We start from the raw sequence: 23,150 nt of genomic DNA, 5'->3' as shown, positions 1-23,150 counted from the left end.
ACACCAAACGCTTAGATAAGACTCCTTCGAAAATAAACAAGCCAGATAGCATGTATTAAAACGCTTTTTAGAAAAATATAATTTGCAAGAATGCAGTTATCTAGAAACAGAAACAAGAGACAATTCGCTCTCATAAATCTACTGTCTTTTATATCCAAAATCAGAAACCGATTGCAGAGGCGGATTTATGATGTACGGTTGGCCTACACGATCATTATAGAGCTTTATATAAGAGAAATGCGCAGAGTTTTAACAATATTACAGAACACACATTGGTTTGTCAGTGCCCGAATCCCATTTTTAAAATCCTGGATCCGCACATGGGTTGTCATTTTCCCCAGAGTCATGACACTTGCTACTGTATAAACATTTGACATGGAGATACTTATAATAAAAGGAGATGCAGGTTGAGAGTAAAATACACAGACAAACAAGACAAATTACCAATACATACTCTTAAGTCTACTGCCTTAAACAATAGACATTTTTCTATTTAATATCACAAGCTCTTTTTCGTTCCGAGAATAATTTATATAAAAAAGTTATACAGAAACTTTTAAAAACATGCCATCAACACAACTTTTCCAAAAGACAAACACAAGAAAAAATAACAGGACGTATTCATCCTGTTGGACAAAGTGTTAATCCAATCTTTGACATCTTATGTAAATGGCAAAACTGTTATTTTTGTAGTGCATATACATGCATATGATACACCTATCTTGTATACGTTAGAAAGTACAGCACTTTTCATTAATATTGCAACGTACGAAATCATTTATGTTTTATTTCAGTTGAAAGTGGTTCAATACATTTTATTCATTTTGATTTGAAAAAAAATACTGAAGTTGAAGAACATGGGATAAGAGTAGATTAGAGAAATCCTATATAGCAATTTTAACGTGAAAAAATCTATAAATCAGAGAAAATTCGGGGTTAACTGCTAGAAATACTTATAGCAGATTTTAGACAAAACATATGTTGTAAATAATGATAGTTTCAGTTGCAGTTGTTGTGGAAAGAGTTTCTTGTAAAGATATTTTTTTTTAATATTATTTCATATAGTTAGATGAAACTCTGTTGTGCAAACAGTTACGTTGTAAGCAATTTTATATTTATTGCTTGTTCATCTTTTCTATTCTTAATTTTAACGTAATGAAATTTAACAAATCTTTAATAGTAGACCAATATGACTCAAACATATCGAATCGATCATATTTTTTTTACTATATGATATGATTATAACAGAATATATTTAACAATTTATTACAATTTTCAACCGAAGGCAGGGCTTCTACTGGATCCATCACTATCACAGAACTCAAATTCGGCCAGGTCTACGTTACCAATACTACATATGAAAGGTTTTTTACAAGCTTGAGAAGAGCAATGCGTAACTCTCCTATCGTTAGAAGCACCTCCAACATAACGTCGCATGGCATAGTCTGTGAATTCTGCGCTACCCTTTGATTTCATTCTTTCTAGAAGACCATGAAAAGAACTTGGTGTTAAGTCTTTCATCTGATAATCTGCAGGCATGCTGTATTCTAGCGTCCAGTTGGCTACTTTATTTACATTACTCAATTTAAAGTCAAGATGGTACTGTCTAACTTCTTGTGGCTGACCAGTCATTCTATCATATCGGACCAGCCTAATGCCAGGATTTCTGGTTGGTTCTCCATCGCCTTGTCCTCCCGGGATGTACGTCCATGGAGTAACCGAAGGAGCACATAAATGTACTACAACTGGCGAACCTACGGGATAAACAGTAAACAATACTAAAAGTACTTGACCTCGTCAAAACTATAATTATATGAATATAAACAATAAATGAGCTATTTTAATTCAATTTTTTAATAAAATAACGTTACAAAAAAAGATTGTGTTTGAGGATACAAATTCCCTAGTTCAAGCTTTGTAATTCTTTCAGTTCAAAAAGAGCATAACTCTAGAACGGTAAATGACTCACAACCCAAATTCGAATGTTGTATGCGTGTTGCGTTTTTTAGCCATTGTTAGATTATTATACAATACAGTAACCTATAATTGTGAGGCATTGACCATTCATTGTTGATGGACATGTTTTCTGATTAATGAATATTTTGATGCTAAATCTCTTGAAAAAAAAACCAGATTGAAAAATAGGTTGTATTCATTAAAAAATGATGGGAGAGGGGGTGATTAAATAAAATTTTGAGATTTTCCAATATTCTTGTTCTAGTCTTGTTATTGTGAAGACTTGTATATAATGTTTTTTTTTTATTACAGTCGTAAACATTATTTGCCTAAAAAAACAAAACAGCTCGTTGTGATACGTACCAGATTTGTAAGATATCCGGAAATTATCCATATGTTCATGTCCGAAATATAAACCTGAAATAATGTCTGAATACTCCAGTATGATTTCATTGAAGCGATGGTTAAACTGTGGGTACATCCATGTTGCCTTTTCTGTCGCTATAACTCCTGGTGGTACATGTGACATTATTATCACCTTAAAAAGAGAGAACTTTTTAAATATGACACTTTTTATTAGCAAGATAACTTCGGATTAACGCTAATAAATACTAAATGTTTTGTCAAGTAAACAAGAAAACTGAAAAGTTGGAGTACTATACTGCACACACACACACACTTATATTATACAGAGATTACTTAAATTTTATTTTACAACATTTTAAGACTATCCATTGTGCGTTTCTTGTTCTTGTGAATACTATTTTCCAATAAGATCTACATGATAGCAAAATTGAATTCACTTTAGAATAATTATTTAAACAAAAATAACAATTCACACAAAAAAGACAGCATTATCCCTTATGTTATGATATGTTCCTGTTTGTATGAATAAGTGTGGTAAGACAACATTAAAATGCATAAACTTTCGAACCTCTTACGATTTCATGTTATTTTATTCTCAATATATACTTATCAAGCCTCTGGTCTTTGTTAGTTTACATAATTTTTAATTTAAGTTCATCTACTGTGGATTCATTTATTTTCGTGGGTACCAATTTCGTGGATTTAGGTAAAGTTGCATTTTTTTAAAGGCCAGCTGAAGCATGCCTTCGTGTGTGTGACTTTCACGCTATGACGAAGACACGGCCTTCGGTTGTTTTATTTTTTGCTCTTAGGTCGGGTTGTTGTCTCTTTGACACATTCCCCATTTTCATTCTAAATTTTGTTATAAAGAACAGGTACCCGTTCACTGTTATTTTTAGCATGTTCTAGAGTTTCAGCCATCCATTGGAACTGGTCTGCTGGGTCTGAATACCTGTACAACCGGGATATCTTATCTGATCTGTAGTATAGATTGGTATTCAGAGACATTATTCGGAGCCCTGTTGATATCTTTACAGTATAATATGCTCCTAAACACATAAAATATGCAAATAATTTGCCGTAAGAGTTATGTAAATTAAAGAAAAAACGATTAACAACGACATTGTTTTTTTTTATATATATTACCAAGCGATTGTAATGATTTTTGTTACCTCAAAACGTCAATCAATTCAAAAAGTTCTTACTACAACTAGTATAGCAAATATTCGAGATTGCTTTAAATTTACAACCAACATATTTTTTTACAGATATTTTCGAAAATAAATTCAAGTAAGCCAAGTTATACATTTTATAAAGGTTCTATCCATTCAGACATTATTTGGTTTTGCTGTTGCTAGTTTAAACGTAAAACGTAGTAATTTGTTTTAGAATGGTAAACATAGAAAATCAAAAATTACCCTGTGTTTCTGTATTTAATTGCGAAAAGTAAAACCGTTTTCTGAAACTTGATGTATATATAGTGAATGTGATGATTTGAGAACGAATAACGTTTACGGGAAAACCATTTTATTTTTTGAGATACACTTAAACAGAACAAGAGTCCAATCTCTATTCAAGTTGGGGCCATGGTACTACATTTTTGGCGGATGTTATTTATTTTCTCGATGTTTGAATTTTACACCTTTCAACAAAAAAATCATTTGGTATTTCTGCATTTCGTCGAAGTATGAAGTTAAACAATAAAATGTACTAGTTTACATTGTATTTGATTTGCTCAAATGGTAAGATGTCAAATCATGTTCTAATACAATAAACAAGAATGTGTCCATAGTACACGGATGCCCCACTAGCAATATAATTTTTCATGTTCAGTGGATCGTAAAATTGGGATTCACACTTCAATTTGGCATCATATCATAGGGAATATGTGTACTAAGTTTCAAGTTGATTGGACTACAACTTCACCAAAAACTAGCTTGACCAAAAACTTTAACCTGAACTTCGCACTATCATTTTCTATGTTCAGTAGACCGTGAAATTGGGGTCAAAACTTTAATTTGGCATTAAAATTAAAACGATCATATCATGGGGAACATGTGTACTAAGTTTAAAGTTGATTGAACTCCAAATTATCTAAAACTATCTTGACCAAAATCATTAACCTGAAGCGGGACGAACGGACGAACAGACGAACGGTACGACGGACGGACGGACGGACGCACAGACCAGAAAACCTAATGCACCTCTACTATCGTAGGTGGGGCATAAAAATAAATCTTCAGTTTAGCACCAAATAAAATAAACTAATAAGAAAGAATCAGAAAGACAATAAAAGTTTATATATCCAGAATGAACTAAAATTCGAATACCTTTCTGGAAGTTTGTTTTCTGTCCATCGTCATTTATCCAGTCTTTCCAGCCTTCATAGATCTCATTGTACATCAAATTGTTATTTGGCGGGAACTGATGGGCGGGATAATAATCGTGATTCCCAAAGACAGGATATACTGGAGTAGAATTGAACTTCGATTTCAATTCTCGTGTGATGTTACGAACGATATCTCTGTACATGTCATGACTAGCTACGTTGTCTTTTATATGTGGTGTACTATCACTAGAAAGGAAAGAAACATCATATAAATTATTTAAAGAAAATGCAATTCCCTCGGATGTAATGAATAATATTTGTGTTTATGACATTATCAGCAACGTTTGTCTTGAATGTGTGGTGTTCTTTTACTAGCGAGACAACGCTTGTTCATGTAATTTTATTGTGTTGGCTAAACAAGGGGTTTTCATTTTTTTGAAAATAAAAATGCGTTCAAATGCATTTCTAAGAACAATTGTGTGTACACCTGGAAAAAACCTTAAGATTTGCTTTCACAATAGATTAATTGATTGGTTGATTGACTAGATAATCGCAAAATGATTGCAATAATAAATTAAGATGACTAAAGGAAATTAATTTGTTGACAGCATATTTTTGCTATCGGGCCGATCAAGTATCCCTCTTCCCCCCAAAAAAGAAAACAACACCCAAATTACCTCAATAAGAAATTCATACAATTTCCATAAAAAAAGGGCAAACAAAGATACATATACACTTTGGAAATTTTGCTGGTGTCACTCTTAGTAAGTGATAAAACATAATTTACCCTGTCCATATAATAAAGTCAACATTTGGTTCTTTATCTCGCATTGCCTCAATACTGCTTGTTACCAGTTTCCATGGAGAATCACACCAGCTATCTCCGAACTCGCCTCGTTCTGATGCATTCCTATTACACGACAATGCTACATCAAGGTATGTAGGGTCGTAATGAAAATCTGTCACGTGCCAGAACCAACCTAAAAATAAGCAATGGTTGTTTAAAATTTATGAATAAATATAAATATTTAGACATTTTCATAAGGCAAATTGTTGCAGGACATAATGGTATATATCAGTAACATGTCAATACTTGAAAAAACCCTATCGGATTAAGAAAAAAATTAAGCAGGTCACTAAAAAGAGAGACAGTTCTGTTCAGCATTCACATGTCTTCTGGTTTACTATTCACAACATATACATGGCCTGCAATAAAAAAATATCGTATGATTAAAAAGATATACTGAACTGTGAATGACTAAAATGATCAAATTTGGCGGTACCTGTGAAATGCAGGTCAGATCCCAAGTTAGTCACGACGAATGCAACTGCTTCTCATGAACATGTGAAACACAGACAAGATCCCTAGTGAAACACGACGAAAGAAGATGCATAGTGAGTTACGTTGCATGGGTGCAACTGATACTGTTTAACATGTGAAATGCAGGCCAGAATATTAGTGAGTCAAGTCGAAAGCAACTGTTACAAGTTAAACATGAACTAAATTTGAAGTAGTACTTAAACTACTTACCATCATCGGCATAAACAAAGCTAGTGTATAATATAATAGTGACAACAAGATAAACTGTCGCCATTATGGTTGTCGTTCTGTGTAATCTGGTTCGATCTTTACAAGGTAATATAGATAGATAAGGTATCTGTAAAATAAACTGCACGGAACGCACTTACTACGAAAAATTAGAAACACTTTCGGGTGCCACACACAATAAATATCATTTATCAAAAAAAATATGACCATTTGAATAAATGCTAGCATGTAACTCTTTTATTTGTTCTATGATTGTTTTTATCTATTCTTATTAAAGACTGATTTTACAAGTTTGATGTACATTACTAGTATCCGGAAGTGAGATGTTCCTGTTATTCTTACAATTTGATTGGATAATTTGATAGTCAAGACACACGATGAAATCCGGGTACTCCTAGATAATAGCAATAGTTAATAGGGTTTTACAGGGGATATCCTATTGACAAATAGATAACAATGTAAAAAAAAACTATATGGACAGCGAAAATCACAAAATTATTGCTAAGTTTTAAGTTTTCTATGTTGTGTTTTGTGTACTATTGTTTGTCTGTTGGTCTTTTTTCTTTTGCAGCCATAACATTGGTTTCTTTCGCTTACTGGTGCCATTTTCTGTAAGTATAGTGACTGGAAGGGGAAACAAGTTCTGTAACCATTTGTGTAGGTTAAAGAACAAATCAAATAAAACAGTTATAACTAATGTCTAAAAATATCGCAATTTATGTATCCAACTTGTCTTCAATGTTTATAGTAACTTTAAATGATTGAATGATCTATATTATAAACATCTTAGTTAGTTCCACGATGAGAGTACATTTATGTAAAATCAAAATGTAATAGATAAAATGAACCAACAATTTAAATGCTATAAACAGTATGAATAAAGAAAGATGTGTGGTAAAGCAAATACAAAAGCCGAGCAACGACACAAAATAAATTTCCCCAAAAAGTTTTACCGCGCTGAAGTACGTCCATTATTCATTTTTCATTTTTCAAAATTCAATTCAATGTTTTAAGGGGGCTCCTGGGTATAAATCAATTTTTTTTTCTAATATAGGATTTCCCTACATTTTTTTGTAAATGAACTTTATCATATACTTAAAAGAAAAATGAAATAAAAAAATAGGGTCACCGTTCATTTAAGTTCACAATCAGCCTCTGGAAGAAGCATACATTTTGGTTAATGTCCTTTTTAACCGGATTTTTGTGACAAAAATGTCGGCTATTGATTTGGGGATGTACGGCGGGCGGCCGGGCGGGCGGGCGGCAATCAAATGTTGTCCGTGCATTAACTCATGAACCGTTCAACCAAAGCTTTTAAAATTTTAATATGTTATTACTGACAACTATACGAAGGTAAAGTTCAATAATTGCGATTTTGACTTTTACCGTTCAGGAGTTATGGTTCTTGAAAGATTGAAAAATGGAGTTTTCAGTCGTGTCCGTGCATTTACTCATGAACTGTTCTACCAAAGCTTCCCAAATTTTAATATGTTGTTACTGATGACAGAATGGAGGTCAAGTTTAATAATGACGATTTTGACTTTTACCGTTCAGGAGTTATGGTTCTTGAAAGATTGAAAAATGGAGTTTCCAGTCGTGTCCGTGCATTTATGCATGAACTGTTCTACCAAAGCTTCCGAAATTTTAATATGCTGTTACTGATGACAAAATGGAGGTCAAGTTCAATAATGACGATTTTGACTTTTACCGTTCAGGAGTTATGGTTCTTGAAAGATTGAAAAATGGTGTTTCCTGTCGTGTCCGTGCATTTTCTCATGAACCATTCAACCAAAGCTTTTGAAATTTTAATATGTTGTTACTGATGACAAAATAGAGGTCAAGGTCCATAATGACGATTTTGACTTTTACTGTTCAGGAGTTATGGTTCTTGAAAGATCGTAAAATGGCGTTTCCATTCACGTTGTTGCATTTGCTCATGAACCATTCAATCTAAGCTTTTCAAATATTATTATTTCAAAATGTTGATACTGATGACAAAATAGAGGTCAAATTTGATATTGATGATTTTCACTTTCACCATTCATTAGTAATGATATCATCTGATATTGCCAGGACACAAATAAATGTAAATAAATCCGGTTTGCTGTCGTTGTGACAGCCTCTTGTATTCTGTTGAGCTAATAGGAGAAATAGAGGTAATATCGAAATAAAAAAATAACCTAATTACAGAAATCGCTTAAATTTTACAATTATTTAGTTTATGTACAGTTTATTTGATAACAATAATAAAAAATATAGGTCACCGATGAGTTAAAAAAGATATTTCAAATTGAATGCCAAAAAATGGCATTTTTGCACCAAAGGGAGATAATTTGGACCTTTTTCAATGATATAAACATTTAAAAAGTCATCTGGGGCCAAACCGAATCGGTTTTTTGGGTTGATTTTTGTACCATATCATAAAGTAATAACTAATAGTGTAGTAGATAAAATGTGTAATGAAAAATTAAATTTGCTGAAATTTTTGTACCCACGAGCCACCTTAAGTGATGAATAAAGAATAATGAAATAGTTTATGTTTCACTATTCAAGTTGAAGCGGTGAATATTGAAATAAAAATTCAAAAATTGACTGACACTATAGCTATATCCCGTATTTCTCTTTAAATCTTTAATTTTATATATTGATTTAGTTTCGGAGGATAAACTAGTGGATTTTCCGAACTATTTCAACAAAAAATCCTTGCTTAAATGCATTAACGACCTGAATACAAAAACATAGATATAAATATTAAAATACTGTACGTTGTCTTTTATCATTTTGCTATTCTCCATTCTCTGATAGATAAACATTATAGATAAAGAACAAGTTGGTTGTGCAGCAATGGCCATTAGAGGGGTTACGGAGGACCTAAATGCCAAAATACGCGTGAAAATTAAGAAATAGCCAATTTTGAATAACGAAATGGATATTTTGAATAATGATTACAGCTGTCCATTCCATTATTCAAAATAAGGTATTTCTTAATGTTCAAGCATATTTCGATATTAAGGTCCTTTGTTACTCCTCTAATATTCGTTGCGGAACATATTGACTATATACCTTTTCTTCCTCTCTTAATAAGCTTTCGAATGAGGTATAAGGTATATCTATAATTTGGGGCTAAAGGGTCGCAGCAATCCATTCCATTATTCAAAATATCCATTTCATTATTCAAAATGGGCTATTTCTAATATTCACGCATATTTTGGCATTTAGGTCCTCCGTAACTCCTCTAATGGTCATTGCTGCACAATCGACTTGTTATATCTATAATTAAAGGATGAAGAATAGCAAAGGTCCAGTGAAAATTGAAAATAAGACCACGTAGAATATTTTAATTTTGATATATATGTTTTGATATTTAGGTCGTCCATACATTGAACCAAGGAATTTCTGTTTAATATAGTTAGGAAAACCCACTAGTTTATCCTCCGAAACAAGGAACTATAATAAAACATAAACTATTTCATTATTCAATATTCATTTTTTAAACATTGAATAGTGAATAGTGAACTATTTCATTATTCATTATTGAATTTTAAATAATGAACTATGAATAATGGACGTACTTCAGCTCGGTTTTTTCAGATATGTATTTGAATATTTGTTAGATAACACCAAAAATACAAATCTAGAAATACGGGATATAGCTATAGTGTCACAGTCATTTTTTTTCAATTTTTATTTCACTATTCACCGCTTCAACTTGAATAATGAAACATAAACTATTTCACTTTTCATTATTCATCACTTTACATTGAATAGTGAATAATGAACTATTTAATTATTAATTATTGAATTTTGAATAATGAAAAATAAATAATGGACGTACTTCACCGCAATAAAAGTTTTAATGAACACATTTCGAAGCATTTTGTTTTATAGAAGATATTATCAAAATTGCATATATATGTGTACTAGCTATACCATTGTCCTCCATATAATGTGGTCAAGTTAATTTAATATTACAATTTCTTATTTCATCTGTACATCAAACAATGTAAAGGATTTTTTCTTTGAATATTATGACTAGAACATTAACAAGTTGCTGCTCGAAACATGAACTTAAGGAACAGCTGAGAGAAATACAACATACAAAGCTGCTAACTTTACATGGCGAATAAAAGCAGGAAAGGAAACAATTACATTTCAAACATCGTAACATGAAACTTTTTATAGATCTTTATAGAATGAACATGTCTAGGATAATGTGTAACAGTTTTGAACAACAACACGAAAAAAAAGAAGGAAGACGGAATGCATCGACCAGTTTATGCTTTTCTGGCTTAGCTTCCATGAGATGGGATAACTGACAATTGTGGACAGAAAATGCACAAAACAGTCGAGCAAAATAGAAAAGATGCAATACTTGTCTTAATTTAACTAAAATGTATCCATCAAAGAAATGAAATCATGATAAGATATCTGGTATTGACCAAAACCAAAACAGAAAATTGCTTTTGACATCATTACCCCGGAGAAAGACAGTGATAAATCTATAGCCTGTTTAAAGAACATAATAAAATCTGACTCTGCACATATCAAACGAAATATTGATCAAAATATCTATAAAACATGATGGACGATCTTTTTCTTTGACGCCGAAACGTCCAATGAAATTGGACAAATTTGATGTGTGTATTTACTTCGCCATGACAATCCCAATCTCAATTAGGAAATTCATTTCTTTCCGAAAGAATTATTTTTCATCGTTGTACAAAAAGATGATATCTTTGGTAGTATTGATATATTTTTGGCACTTTTGAGAGGAAATTAAAGACTTTTCTTATGATTCATCTTGTTGGCTATAATTCACTACTGCTTGTTGCTGTGAAAGGTCAAACGGGTCACTGGTTATCAAAAGAACATTGTAAATAACTTTCAACATCGGTAGCATGAACAATGATTAACATGGAAGGGAACTTTCAGCAAATAACGAATCACCAAGAATATAGCTCGATTTGAAGAGTATTGAATGAGTTATAGGAAAGACGAACCTTGATTAGTGTTAATTAATATTTCTTTCGTTAATGCACCATTTTGTAAGTGGTTTTCCTAATGTTTCTATTTTTTGTGCTTTTTTCAATATGCATACGCTTGATTGCAAATACTATATGATGATTTGACCAACCAATCTATGTCTGGATTAATGAAGTATAGTGTGGTTTATTTTTGAAAATGACACATTTGTACCAATTTTTAAGGATAAATCACCGATAATTTTTTTTCAACTAGATAAGATCATAATATGCAGCCAAAAATTGCCGGTTTTGTCTAAAGGCGAAAATTGTATTCCTATAATGGTTTTACTCAAATCCGTTTGCGTTTTTTTTAAATAAAAAGTTATCTATATGGAAATAAGAAGATGTGGTATGCCGGATTGCAAATGAAACTATGCCAATTATCCGCTTTTGATTTTGCCATTTGCTTAGAGATTTTCCGTTTAGAATTTTCCGCGGAGTTCTGTATTTTTGTTATTTTACTTTTAAGATGCATAGACGTATCCAGATGTTTAGTACCCATATAAAGTTTTGTAAATTTCATATTAGTGGAATCAAACGAATTAAGCATCTGTTTGATTTTTGACAGTTCATAAAACGGTTGTGTTATAGTTTGTATTATTAAATGTGTTTTATTTTTAATCTGATTTTCCCAAAATATGTATAGATCTCTTCATGGTTAAAAAAACCCGTGTTGAAGTTTTTAGTTTTACTGTAACAAAACTATGAGGTTTATTTTTTATTTACTCCTTACTTGTTTTTTTCAACCAATAAGTTTTCTTGCTTTGATAAAAAAAAATAGAACTAAAAAATAAGGCTCACACGTCATAACATAGATTTCGCTTTTTTATACAATAACTTCTGATATCTAGGTAACGATAAGGGTTTTTTACGCAAGATTAAACGGAATATTTTCTTGAACGTATATAAATATATTAGAAGTAAAAAAGAGGCGGAAGTTTACTAAGTTAAGATCACCATCATATTCCTTTTAATTTCCTAAATAAACTAAAAGTACTATGCGATATTTTCGGGTGTCAAACCCTCTTCTAACCTAGGACTATGGTGTAACACTGTAACATAAGAACGTTAACTAACACTATAAATCAGTTGCAAAAGGCAACACTAATCAGATCGGAACAAAACATACACAGAAAATGGCAAAACTAATCAGATCGGAACAAAACATACACAGAAAATGGCAAAACTATTCAGATCGGAACAAAAAGTACACAGAAAATGGCAAAACTAATCAGATCGGAACAAAAAGTACATAGAAAGTGGCAAAACTAATCAGATCGGAACAAAAAATACAGAGAAAACAGATTAACTTAGCTGTATTTGGCAAAACTTTTAGGAATTTTGGGTCCTCAATGCATGCTCTTCAACGTCGTAATTTATCTGGCATTTTGAACTTTTTTACATTCGAGCGTCACTGATGAGTCTTTTGTAGACGAACTGCGCGTCTGGCCCAAATAAAAATTTTCAATCCTGGTTTCTATGATGAGTTTAGTTACAAATTTTCAACTAAAAACAACAGTACTATACCGATGTTCAATAGTCATAAATGGGTTAAACGAAAAATAATTAGAGTTTAAAAATTCAAATTATCTTATAATATTGAACCTACAAGCATAGTTTTTCCACATTCAACTGACGATTTGTATTTTACAATTAAAGATTTAAGAAGATTTTGGTGTTTTGATCTTTATAAATGATGATTTCTTCCTTTCCCGACAAAAATTGTACGCTAAACTAAAAAAACTTTTCTAGTGTTAACATATATCTACAAGTGATTTCTTTATAACAATTTCAAGAAGGAAAGTGATTTGTGATACTTTATAGAGCCCCGAAAAAGTATATGGCATCGAACTGTCAAAAAACTACAAATAATTGATCTTATTTTTTTTTAGAAAACAATTGTCTTTCTCCAGAACACTCAATCAGACGTCGTAGAAAAGTTTGTTGCAATTTTTACAAATATCACGAATTGTACGTTTGAAACCCAAATTCCAAGACGTTTCAATAATTCAGTACAACAAAATATGTACGTAAAATCAAGTTTTGCTTAGTCTTTGTCGGGAAAAGGGAGACAATTCCAATGTAATAGCTGATGATTACTGAATATACTTTGTGTTGAAAAAAAAATTCTTTTCGCACTTCGATAGTTTTCACTCACAATCTCATACAAAGCAATAATATCTTTTGATGTTGTCTTGCAATTATTTCCATGGAACCTTTTGTGATTGTCTTGGCTTTTAATAAACTAAATCTGTAATGAGAAGTTACTTATTGGTACAATCGAAACAGTATGATGTTTGGCTCAAGTCAACGAGACACCAAAGAGTACTCCGGGATCAAACTAGAATGTATATAGAGGTAGTATTGTTGAACACTGTGTATCGATCTGATTGTTTTCTATTAACAGTAGTAGTTGTCTTTCTTACTAGATCAATTTTTATTTAGAAGAATAGAAACAAGAATGTGTCCTCAGTACACGAATGCCCCACTCGCACTATCATTTTCCATGTTCAGTGGACCGTGAAATTGGGTTAAAAACTCTAATTTGGCATTAAAATTAGAAAGATCATATCATAGGGGACATGCGTACTAAGTTTGAAGTCGATTGGACTTAAACTTCATCAAAAACTACCTTGACCAAAAACTTTAACCTGAAGCGGGACAGACGGACGGACGAACGAACGGACAGACGGACGGACGAACGAACGGACGGACGGACGCACAGACCAGAAAACATAATGCCCCTCTACTATCGTAGGTGGGGCATAAAAATATATCGTAAAACTTATGAATGACCTCAAACTATTTGTCTTAGGTCTTCTCGTTACACAATAAAGGAATTTATCATTATTAAACATTACCTACTAAGTACATAAAAATATGTATATTTTGAAAAGACTTAGGAGGACGGAGAAATACGTGCAGGTCATATTTTACTTATAGAAAGGAACAATATTTATAGCAATGAATCATTAATCAAAGTGAAATTCTATATTTGAAAACCGTAAACCGTAGCTAAAACTATCTTTTGAGGTTCAATCAACATTTTCATGCAGTTCAAGTCCACAGGTACCAAGCGACTTTAATACCCTAATTTGCATTTGCCCTCTAGATTGGAATCCGTTTTTAAAACTTTTGTAATCCTCTATAAGTTCTTTGCTATTTATAAATATAACGTCAATATTCAGGTTTTTAAAAACACTAAAAATAGATCATTATTTACATTATAGGAAAATTCCTTATAATTAAAGAACGTATTTAGAGCATTTAAAAGAATATCCGAATCCCAAAATATAACACATGTAATGAAGGAATGTGGAATTCCCAATAACTATTGCTTTTACGATACAACGCATGTCCAGGGGATCTCTTAAATGTAAAGTGCTTTACTCAGTAGCTTTCGATTTGAAAATAGCAGATTGAAGGTCTATGGTAAGTACGGAATGTTATATATGGTCATAATAAACGTCTTTATTTTTTTCATTTAGATTAAACAAACAAACAAATATATATGTTTTTGTTTTTTTCTATTGGATGTAGGATAAGATAAGTTTTGATTTTTTTTCGATCAGATCATTGCATTTTTAAAATTTTGTGATCTTTGCTACTTTACAAAAAAAATAAAAAAATAAATAAAAAACAACCAAAGGGACAACAAAAATATTTGTATTCGAGGAAATTTTTCACAAAAAAGTCGATTTTACAAAAAAACTTACGACTAAGATTAATCGTAAGTCATAAACAATTCAGTATACTTAATTCAATCTTAGTCGTAAGTTTTTTTGTGAAATCGACTCCAGTAGTTTCGTCAATGTCGAAAGTTAACTGTTTTGAATAGTTTCTAGCAGAAACATTATTATTCTCAGGCAAAGTTGGCTTTAAATGAATTTGGCTATTTATTTTAGGTATTTTTGACATATAGCTCTTCTGACAACGGTTTCGGTACTTATACATCTTCGGATTTCAAATGTTTGGCTTTGAGCGTTCCTGATGAAGGTAAATTCAGAAAAGCTCTTCGGACGCATGAAATTATTAAACGTGTTGTTTTCAATTTTTTACATTAAATATAAGTGTGTTAAATTAAAACTGGAATGTGAGTATCATTTTGAGTTGTTTCCCTTTACCTGTGAAATGGTTTAATATGTTGAAAGCATCCAAACAATTTGTATTATCTTTCATTCATATTTTGATAAGATAGTACACATCCCTATAATAAAGTAAGGTAAAGTCGGTTACCAGAACACCGTCTTAATTTACATTGCTAACATTTTACTTCTTTCTACTTAGAAAATTAATAGATGTGTATGTAATTTTGAATTCCGACTTGTGTTCCGCTTTTGTAACGTCTATCTCTTTTTTCATAATTTGAGACATGATATATATTATACACACATACTTACATGTATATGTATCTGTTACAACGTTTTTTAAAGTCTTTCACATTTTATGTAACCTATAATGCGACTTAAATATAAATATAACGTCAATCTTCAGGTTTTTAAAACGCTAAAAATAGATCATTATTTACATGATAGGAAAATTCCTTATAATTAAAGGACAAATTAAATATTTTTAATATTCATTTTTCCCTTTTCTTTTGACTACAGTGAGACCAGAAGTGTTCTGAAGACATACGAGGAAAACATTTCAAGAATTCAAAGTGAAAAAAAGAATGGTAATTTTGTCAGAAATCTACCTGTTTTTAAACTATTATAGCTTCTAGCTGAAATATTATTATTCTCATTCAATATAAGTGTTTCACTTTCATTTTGTTATATCTAAGATTGGAAAGTTAGTTTCCTTTTCGTTGCATGCATGAGTTGTTCCCCGATCAGATGGTTAAATTTGTTGAAAGTTTTCAAACCTTTTCTATAAACTCTTTAGTAATGCGGTACACACGTGTCCTCTATAATAAAGAAATGTTGAATCCTATTTTTCGGGTTACCAAACCACCTTCTTAATTTACATTGTGCTAAGAAAATATCTTAATTGATGTGTATTGTATTTTGAATAGACAACTTTTGAGTTCGTTGCATTTCCGTCAAAAACTCTGGTTTTAGTGAACACCATTCGTGCGTTTAAGGGCGTGGTCACTTGCGTTCCCGCGTTAAGCGTTGGTTGAAAACATGATAATGCTATGCAAACTAAATTCTTATAATTGATAATCAGAACTGAATCATTAGGGAATAGTGATGTAGTACTTACAAAAAATATTATTTCTAGTTAATACTGCATAATGACGATCACAAAGACACTTGATCGATACATTTTGGAAAAAAGGAATACAGGCGATCCCCTCTATCTGATAAAGACGTCACAAAAGCGCACAAAATTTACGAACTTTTCCGTTTATCTTTTCAGAGTAATATGCTGAGTGATAATAAGGATGTCTCGAAACAGCGAGAGTCCTTTTATAAAACGTTAGAGGATCAAAACAAAGATGTTCCGAACGATGTCAGACAGCGCCGATACTGCAAATACATCACAAACTTTGCATCTCATTTCGGTAAGGAAAAATGTATGGTGGTTGGGAGCACTACAGAAGGAACCAGACTGCGGTCAAACATAAATGAGGGAGATTTTGATTACCTGATTATATCAGGAGTATCCATACCCGTAGACGCGTTGGAACATAGAGAGGATCTACCGTGTTTTGTCCACATAAGAGGTGACAAAATTCAGCATTCATTTTCTCACAATTTGGTAGATGGGAAATACCTGCCCAGTCGTATTCTAAAGGAGGTCGACAGAGATGCTTTTAAAATAATGAGAGGTCTATTCCATGTCCTTACTATACCACGTGTTACCAAGGGGAGACAAACTCTTCACGCCGAATTCAACCGTGAAGCTAAACCTGGCATGTGTACAGAACATTATGCTGGCTTCGAGGTAGTTGGTGATGATTTAACTCCCAGTATGAGATCTCGCCTTACCGACCTTCTCAAGATGCTTGGTGAGACAACACAAAACGACATATTTAGTACAACAATAGGACAGATCCTTGTAGGGTTAATAGTTGCCTCAGACGGCGATCCGGAGTGTTCTCAGCCGAAAAGAAGAAAACAGGACACTGAGGCAAACGAAAGACGTACCACTGACGATACACCAAACGAAAAAGTATGCCGGGTTAAATTCAACTACAAATCAAGCAAAGATTTTATTGCTGCATTCCCTATTGATGGAAAGCTTAAATGTCTGGAAGAATGGAAATGTAGAATTCTGAATAGCGACAAAGTATTTTGGCCGAGCTCCGATGCTGTTGATAAAATCTGTCAGTCGGAGGTGTACGTTGTAGCCAAGCCGGCAATTGTTGACCCATGTACCGGTATTGACTTTTGCCTCGGGTTCAACCAAGCTGAAATGATCTTAGCTTCTGGTCTCAGCTCTGATCAAAGATTGTGTGTCCTGCTTCTTAAAGCTCTTCAGAAAGGTTATCTTAAAAAGTACTCTTCAATACTTACAACTTTTCACTGGAAAACTGCCTTTTACCACAAATGCGAACAAATTGATCCAGGTTTCTTTGATCGTTATTCGACTATATTGATTGCCCTTGAAAATGTATTGTCCTACATGATAGATTGCTTGGAGAGAAAATATCTGAAGCATTATTTCATAGAGAGCAATTTAATAGCCCATATAACTGAAACAGAAGCCAAAGAAATCCGAGAGAAGATTAAAGAAATTAAAGTAGACCCAGAAGCAGCGCTCAAAGTGTATTTCGATATGAATAAAGAATGCGAAAGTTCAAAACAAGAAGAAGAGATTTCTATGAAAGAAATGGAAGAATTGAAGAAATGTAAATTTGATACTGCAATAAGAATACCAAAAGTAATAACCATGATGTCAGATTTGCAGAAAGAAGCCAGTGACGGTTCTAAACTCACAAAAGCTATTTTTGATACCTTATTTATGGTAATTGAGGAGGAGACAGATATTCCATTAAAACGACCAGATACCCCAAAGAACCCGATGGACTTCATAAAAAAAGGTGTCATACATAAGGCAACAAAATATAACACGCGAGAGGAAGAGAAGAAGGCCCTAGATAAGGTCAGGGCTGCTGGGTTTTCCGCACTTGGTTCAATTTTTGGTTTAAAGTGATGGTAAACGTGCTAGATGCTGTCTCTACTGCAGTTAAAGGTCGACTTACCTTTATTATGTTTATATGACTCTTAGATGGAACTCATGGCACTCAAAGCGCTTGTCTATCGTGTATGATTGTAAGTGAATGTAAATAGTTGGTTTCTTTTTTTTATTTGTAGTTTAATCGTATGTAAAACATGTTAGATGTATAGCCTGTTATTGTTATTGTCTTCATTTTGGACTACTGAGTTTGAATTGAAGCACAAAATCTGAAATGATAGCACTGTTTTGTTGCTTTTCTTTTGTTGAATGCAAGTACAAGTATTCTCTTGCGACCTTAAATGCTCTTGTATTTTCCTTGTTTATTTGCAATTTGTGATATTGAAATGATTTTGTAAAACTATATATTTATCTAGTTAAGATATGAAACCAGTAAGGTACTCATATTTTAATAATGAACGATGATGTCATAGAAAGGGTATTGTTTCCCGCAATTGACAATGATATAATATCTTTATTGTGGTATTTCGTTTTAAATTAAGTTCGCTAAACGGGTTAATTTGACAAATATGTACCTAGATTAACCTAATCATTTATATCACAATTTTGTTTTCCCTTTTCGGTACCTTTTGTTTTAAATAGTTTGGAAGTAATTGTAGTTTACTTTAATCCCTATACTCGAATATATAATTTATTTTATATTCAACTTTTTTTATATTTTATGTTTTTTTACAAATGTAATTTACCATAAACGTTTTGTGAAATTTCATTGTATATTTAGTGTGTGTCAGTTTTACAAATAAATAGCCTGTCTGTGTATACCTATTTTTGATATTACACTTATCCTTCTTTTTTTGTACGAATATCCTTTTCATACTTAGAAATCCACCAAAAAAATACTGGAATTGATCTGAACAATTCGAATGTAGAAACATCTGGAGATCGTCACACGACATTCAACAGTTTATGTAAGCCATTGTCTTCAAATAATATATATAAATTATCAAGGATAATTAACGAAAAAGAGATAATACCGACTGATAATTATCATCATAAAAAATTCATGAAAATTCCTACCATATTCAAAAGTTTGCTCATCGATGAATGATTTTTCCGATGATCGAAGGTTTCTCATCGCGATAATTGGCGGGAAATTTAAAAGAGTGATGAAAGATACCAGAGGGACGGTTAAACTGATAAATCGAAAATAAACAGACAACGCCATGGCTAAAAATGAAAAAAAAGACAAACAGACAAACAATAGTACACATGGCATAACATAGAAAACTAAGGAATAAGCAAAACGAACCCCGACAAAATCTGGGGGTGATCTCAAGTGCTCTGGAAGGGTAAGCAGATCCTGCTCCACATGTGTCATCCGTCGTGTTGCTCATGTTATAAAAAATCCGGTAAATAGTCTCATTCGGTAGGTCACATTCATGAAAGGGAAGGGGATTATAGCTACGACGTAAGGAATATATCCGAAATCATCTGTGAAGCAGTTATTCCATAACGGCCAACCAACTCATGGTGGCGTCCGTAAAATTTACGAAGGGAGAATTTCAACTTCCCCTTTTGGAACTCTTGGTTTAATAGCTTTCACGTGAGCCGCTATCCTCTATCAAGAAAATCATGATAGGAAATGTCACTAAAATTGACAGTCATATTTAGGACATACAATATTCCTTTCAAAAATCCACCGATGTACAAATTGTAGTTATTGCTAGAGTTCTCTAAGAGAAGGGCGGAAGATAACAGAGGGATATTAAAACTGAAAAATCGAAAATAAACTGAAAACGCCATGGTTTAATAATAAACAGCTACGCCATGAGCGCAGGATACGCCCGACGTCTGGTGTGGAAGTTTAATGCAATAATCATAGGAGGGGGGAGCTGACTGACCTAAGGGGGCGCTCCAGTCATGCTTCAATGATTCCCTATATAATCAACCAAATTTTTCCCAAGAAAGAGGGGCCCGCCCCCAGCCTGGATCCGCCTATGGCTACTGAGAAAGTTTCAAGCAATAACCATATATTGTTTTTGAGATACAGCGAGACATGTGACCCCCCGCTTTTTTTTTTTTTTTACAAAAAACTAAATATCAGTCAAATAAAATTTTGAATCAAAACCAAAAAGTATACAGATCTTTAGATTAATATAACAAAGAAGTGTGTAAAGTTTTAAGCAATAATCATAAATTGTTTTTGAGATACGGCGATGTAAAAAAAAACCTCCTCCTTTTTTATAAAATACTCAAGGTACCAGTCTTGTATTACAACTCCAGTTTCCAGTTTCAAAACATTGAGGGAAACAAAATAGTTCATTTTTTTCTGAATTTTTTCTGGACTCAATTTTTTTGGGTGATTATAGGTTTATGCTGAATTGAAACATATACATAGATTTAAAAAAATCTTGCTTTTTTTCGGGATATCAATCCAGGAAAGTGGAAGGATATCATGTTTACTGGAAGTGGTGAGGCCTAGTAAAAATAGCAAACAGAAAGTAGAAAAAAAATGTTTTGACTTCAGGTTACGTAACTTTTTATTCTTCGTCGCATAACCCAATTTTTTTCTCGATTAAACCACAATTTCACATTAGTACATACATGATATGAACATGATTTTTTTTTTCTATTATTGTTTTATTTTCAAAGATCAGCTGTTTAGCATGTAAGCCTATGGAGCAGTCAATTACAAGACTGCAACCTCAATAACTTAAAAATTAAATTTTGAATCATCACTAAAAAGTATACAGATCTTAAGATTGATATAACAAAGAAGTGTGTAAAGTTTTAAGCAATAACCATAAATCATTTTTGAGATACGGCGCGACATGTAAAAAAAACTCCCCCTTTTTTACAAAATACTCAATAACTCAAAAATGAAATTTTGAATCATCACCAAAAAGTATACAGATCTTAAGATTAATATAACTAAGAAGTGTGTAAAGTTTTAAGCAATAATCAAAAATCGTTTTTGAGATACAATGCGACATGTGAAAAAAACACACCCCTGTTTTAGTTACAAAGTGCCGTAACTCAAAAAGTTTTAATTTTATTTTCATCAAAAAGTATACAAATCATTTGACCATCATAAGAAACAACTATATTAAGTTTCATGAAATTTGGATAAGTCGTTCTCAAGTTACGGTGCGACATGTTTACACCGGACAGACGGACGGACACCGGACATTTGTATATACCATGATACGTCCAATCAAAATTTGACAGGCGTATAACAAGGAGAAAAAGTCAAACAGACAAACAATAGTACACACAAAACAGTATAGAAAACTAACGTCTAAGCATCTCGAACTAAAATAAAGACTTGGGGTGATCTCATGTGCTCCGGAACTGTTAATGGTGTCTTTACATTTAATCAATACGATGTGTAATGATCAAGACTTTTAATCTAAATTCTAATTTATTTGATAGTTTTTACAGTAGCAGAGATTATCGGTCCTTTGTGTCTATTGGTTTTATGTTTATTTAGTTGCTTTTTGTTCCTGCAACTGCTTTTTACAGTTAGTTCTTATGTTGTCCTGTTACACCACTGCTCTAGTGTCATATTTGTTTCTCGTGAATTGTAATTGTATGTTTAAGGCCTTTAATTTTCTCGTTTGATTTTTTTTCACACATCATGTCGGGGCCTTCATGATCAGCAGATGACTATACGACATGTGTTTTTTTTAAGACTATATGGTAGTCTATAACTTTTATCTACTTATTTGAACAGTTCTGGATAATTGTCTCATTGGCATTCATACCACATTGTCTTACTGTTATGTTTTCTTTTAAAAAATATAGTGTTTATTTGACGGCTATCAATTTTGACTTACATAGTACAACCAGTTATAATTGATTGCAATTACGTATACTAAAAAATAATACAAAAAATATAGCCGTTGCAAAACCATTCATCAAAGTTAAAATATAATATTTTTTATCATGTCTATAGCGCAAACCGTCGGAAAACAATCATGAAAGTTCATATCTAAGACTATTTTTCTCTCATACGGTTTAAGTCCACTGGTACCAAGCTACTTTGTTTATTTGACGGCTATCAATTTTGACTTACATAGTACAACCAGTTATAATTGATTGCAATTACGTATACTAAAAAATAATACCAAAAAAAAAATGCCGTTGCAAAACCATTCATCAAAGTTAAAATCTAATATTTTTTATCATGTCTATAGCGCAAACCGTCGGAAAACAATCATTAAAGTTCATATCTAAGACTATTTTTCTCTCATACGGTTTAAGTCCACTAGTCCTACTTTGGAGTTCTAATTTTCATTTTCTATCTTGATTGGAATCTGATTTTTTAATCTCTCGTAAACCTTTTATATTTTTTCCCCTATTTATCCTAAATAAAATCATTCTTAAAATCTAAACACTATAAAAATAGATCATTGTGAACGTGATTGAATACCAATATCAAATTCATATGTTTTTATTATAAAATTACCATTTAGAGCATATAAATCAATATGGATCGTATTATACAATATATCCAAACATATATACTATGCAATGATCTCAATTACTGAAGCGGATTTTCCAGTAACTTTTGCTTTTAAGATGTTCAGCAACTTTTGATCTGAAATATTTATAACGATTGTCAAGGTGTACTATTGGTAAGTATTGGTACACACATTTATATTAATTTAAGTATCAGATTTATTTTTGTGGGGTAAATCTCACCTTAAGCTTTTGACCTTTATTGATTTAGAAAAGAGCTGAATTTTTAAAATCGTTATTCTGTTATAATAGATTTATTCAAGCGATACACAGGATAAATATACATAAACTAATTTCATAAGTTTCATTTTAACACGTTTCT

At 32.2% G+C, this 23,150-nt stretch overlaps 2 protein-coding genes and 1 long non-coding RNA gene across 5 annotated transcripts in view; 2 read left to right on the top strand and 1 right to left on the bottom strand.

The window, feature by feature from the left end:
- The window catches only part of LOC143075489 (uncharacterized), a 391,914-nt gene that overhangs the window by 70,430 nt on the left and 298,334 nt on the right, over window positions 1-23,150 (top strand). The gene's annotated exons all lie outside the window — the stretch shown is intronic.
- On the bottom strand, window positions 1,251-6,320 carry LOC143075482 (acid sphingomyelinase-like phosphodiesterase 3b). The gene is made up of 6 exons (XM_076250914.1): window positions 6,183-6,320; window positions 5,439-5,631; window positions 4,653-4,897; window positions 3,202-3,371; window positions 2,320-2,494; window positions 1,251-1,754 (listed from the first exon to the last, which is right to left on the bottom strand). Exons 1-6 carry the CDS (start codon window positions 6,244-6,246, stop codon window positions 1,276-1,278), a joined length of 1,326 nt encoding a protein of 441 aa, XP_076107029.1. The 5' UTR covers window positions 6,247-6,320; the 3' UTR covers window positions 1,251-1,275.
- LOC143075481 (uncharacterized) lies at window positions 14,523-19,126 on the top strand. 3 transcript variants are annotated; one of them, XM_076250912.1, is made up of 4 exons: window positions 14,637-14,656; window positions 15,130-15,220; window positions 15,832-15,899; window positions 16,586-19,126. In XM_076250912.1, the coding sequence occupies exons 3-4, from the start codon at window positions 15,897-15,899 to the stop codon at window positions 18,323-18,325; spliced, it is 1,743 nt and encodes a 580-aa protein (XP_076107027.1). In that variant the 5' UTR covers window positions 14,637-14,656; window positions 15,130-15,220; window positions 15,832-15,896; the 3' UTR covers window positions 18,326-19,126. The 3 variants fall into 3 exon arrangements, with proteins under 3 accessions (XP_076107026.1, XP_076107028.1, XP_076107027.1); XM_076250911.1 differs by lacking the exon at window positions 15,130-15,220 and having other exon boundaries at window positions 14,523-14,656; XM_076250913.1 differs by lacking the exons at window positions 15,130-15,220; window positions 15,832-15,899 and having other exon boundaries at window positions 14,528-14,656.

This window comes from Mytilus galloprovincialis, chromosome 5, assembly GCF_965363235.1.
Source record: "Mytilus galloprovincialis chromosome 5, xbMytGall1.hap1.1, whole genome shotgun sequence".
NCBI classification, from domain to species: Eukaryota; Metazoa; Mollusca; class Bivalvia; order Mytilida; family Mytilidae; genus Mytilus; species Mytilus galloprovincialis.
The sequence above is the reverse complement of the archived record's forward strand: the minus strand, read 5'-3'. Positions and strand labels throughout refer to the sequence as shown.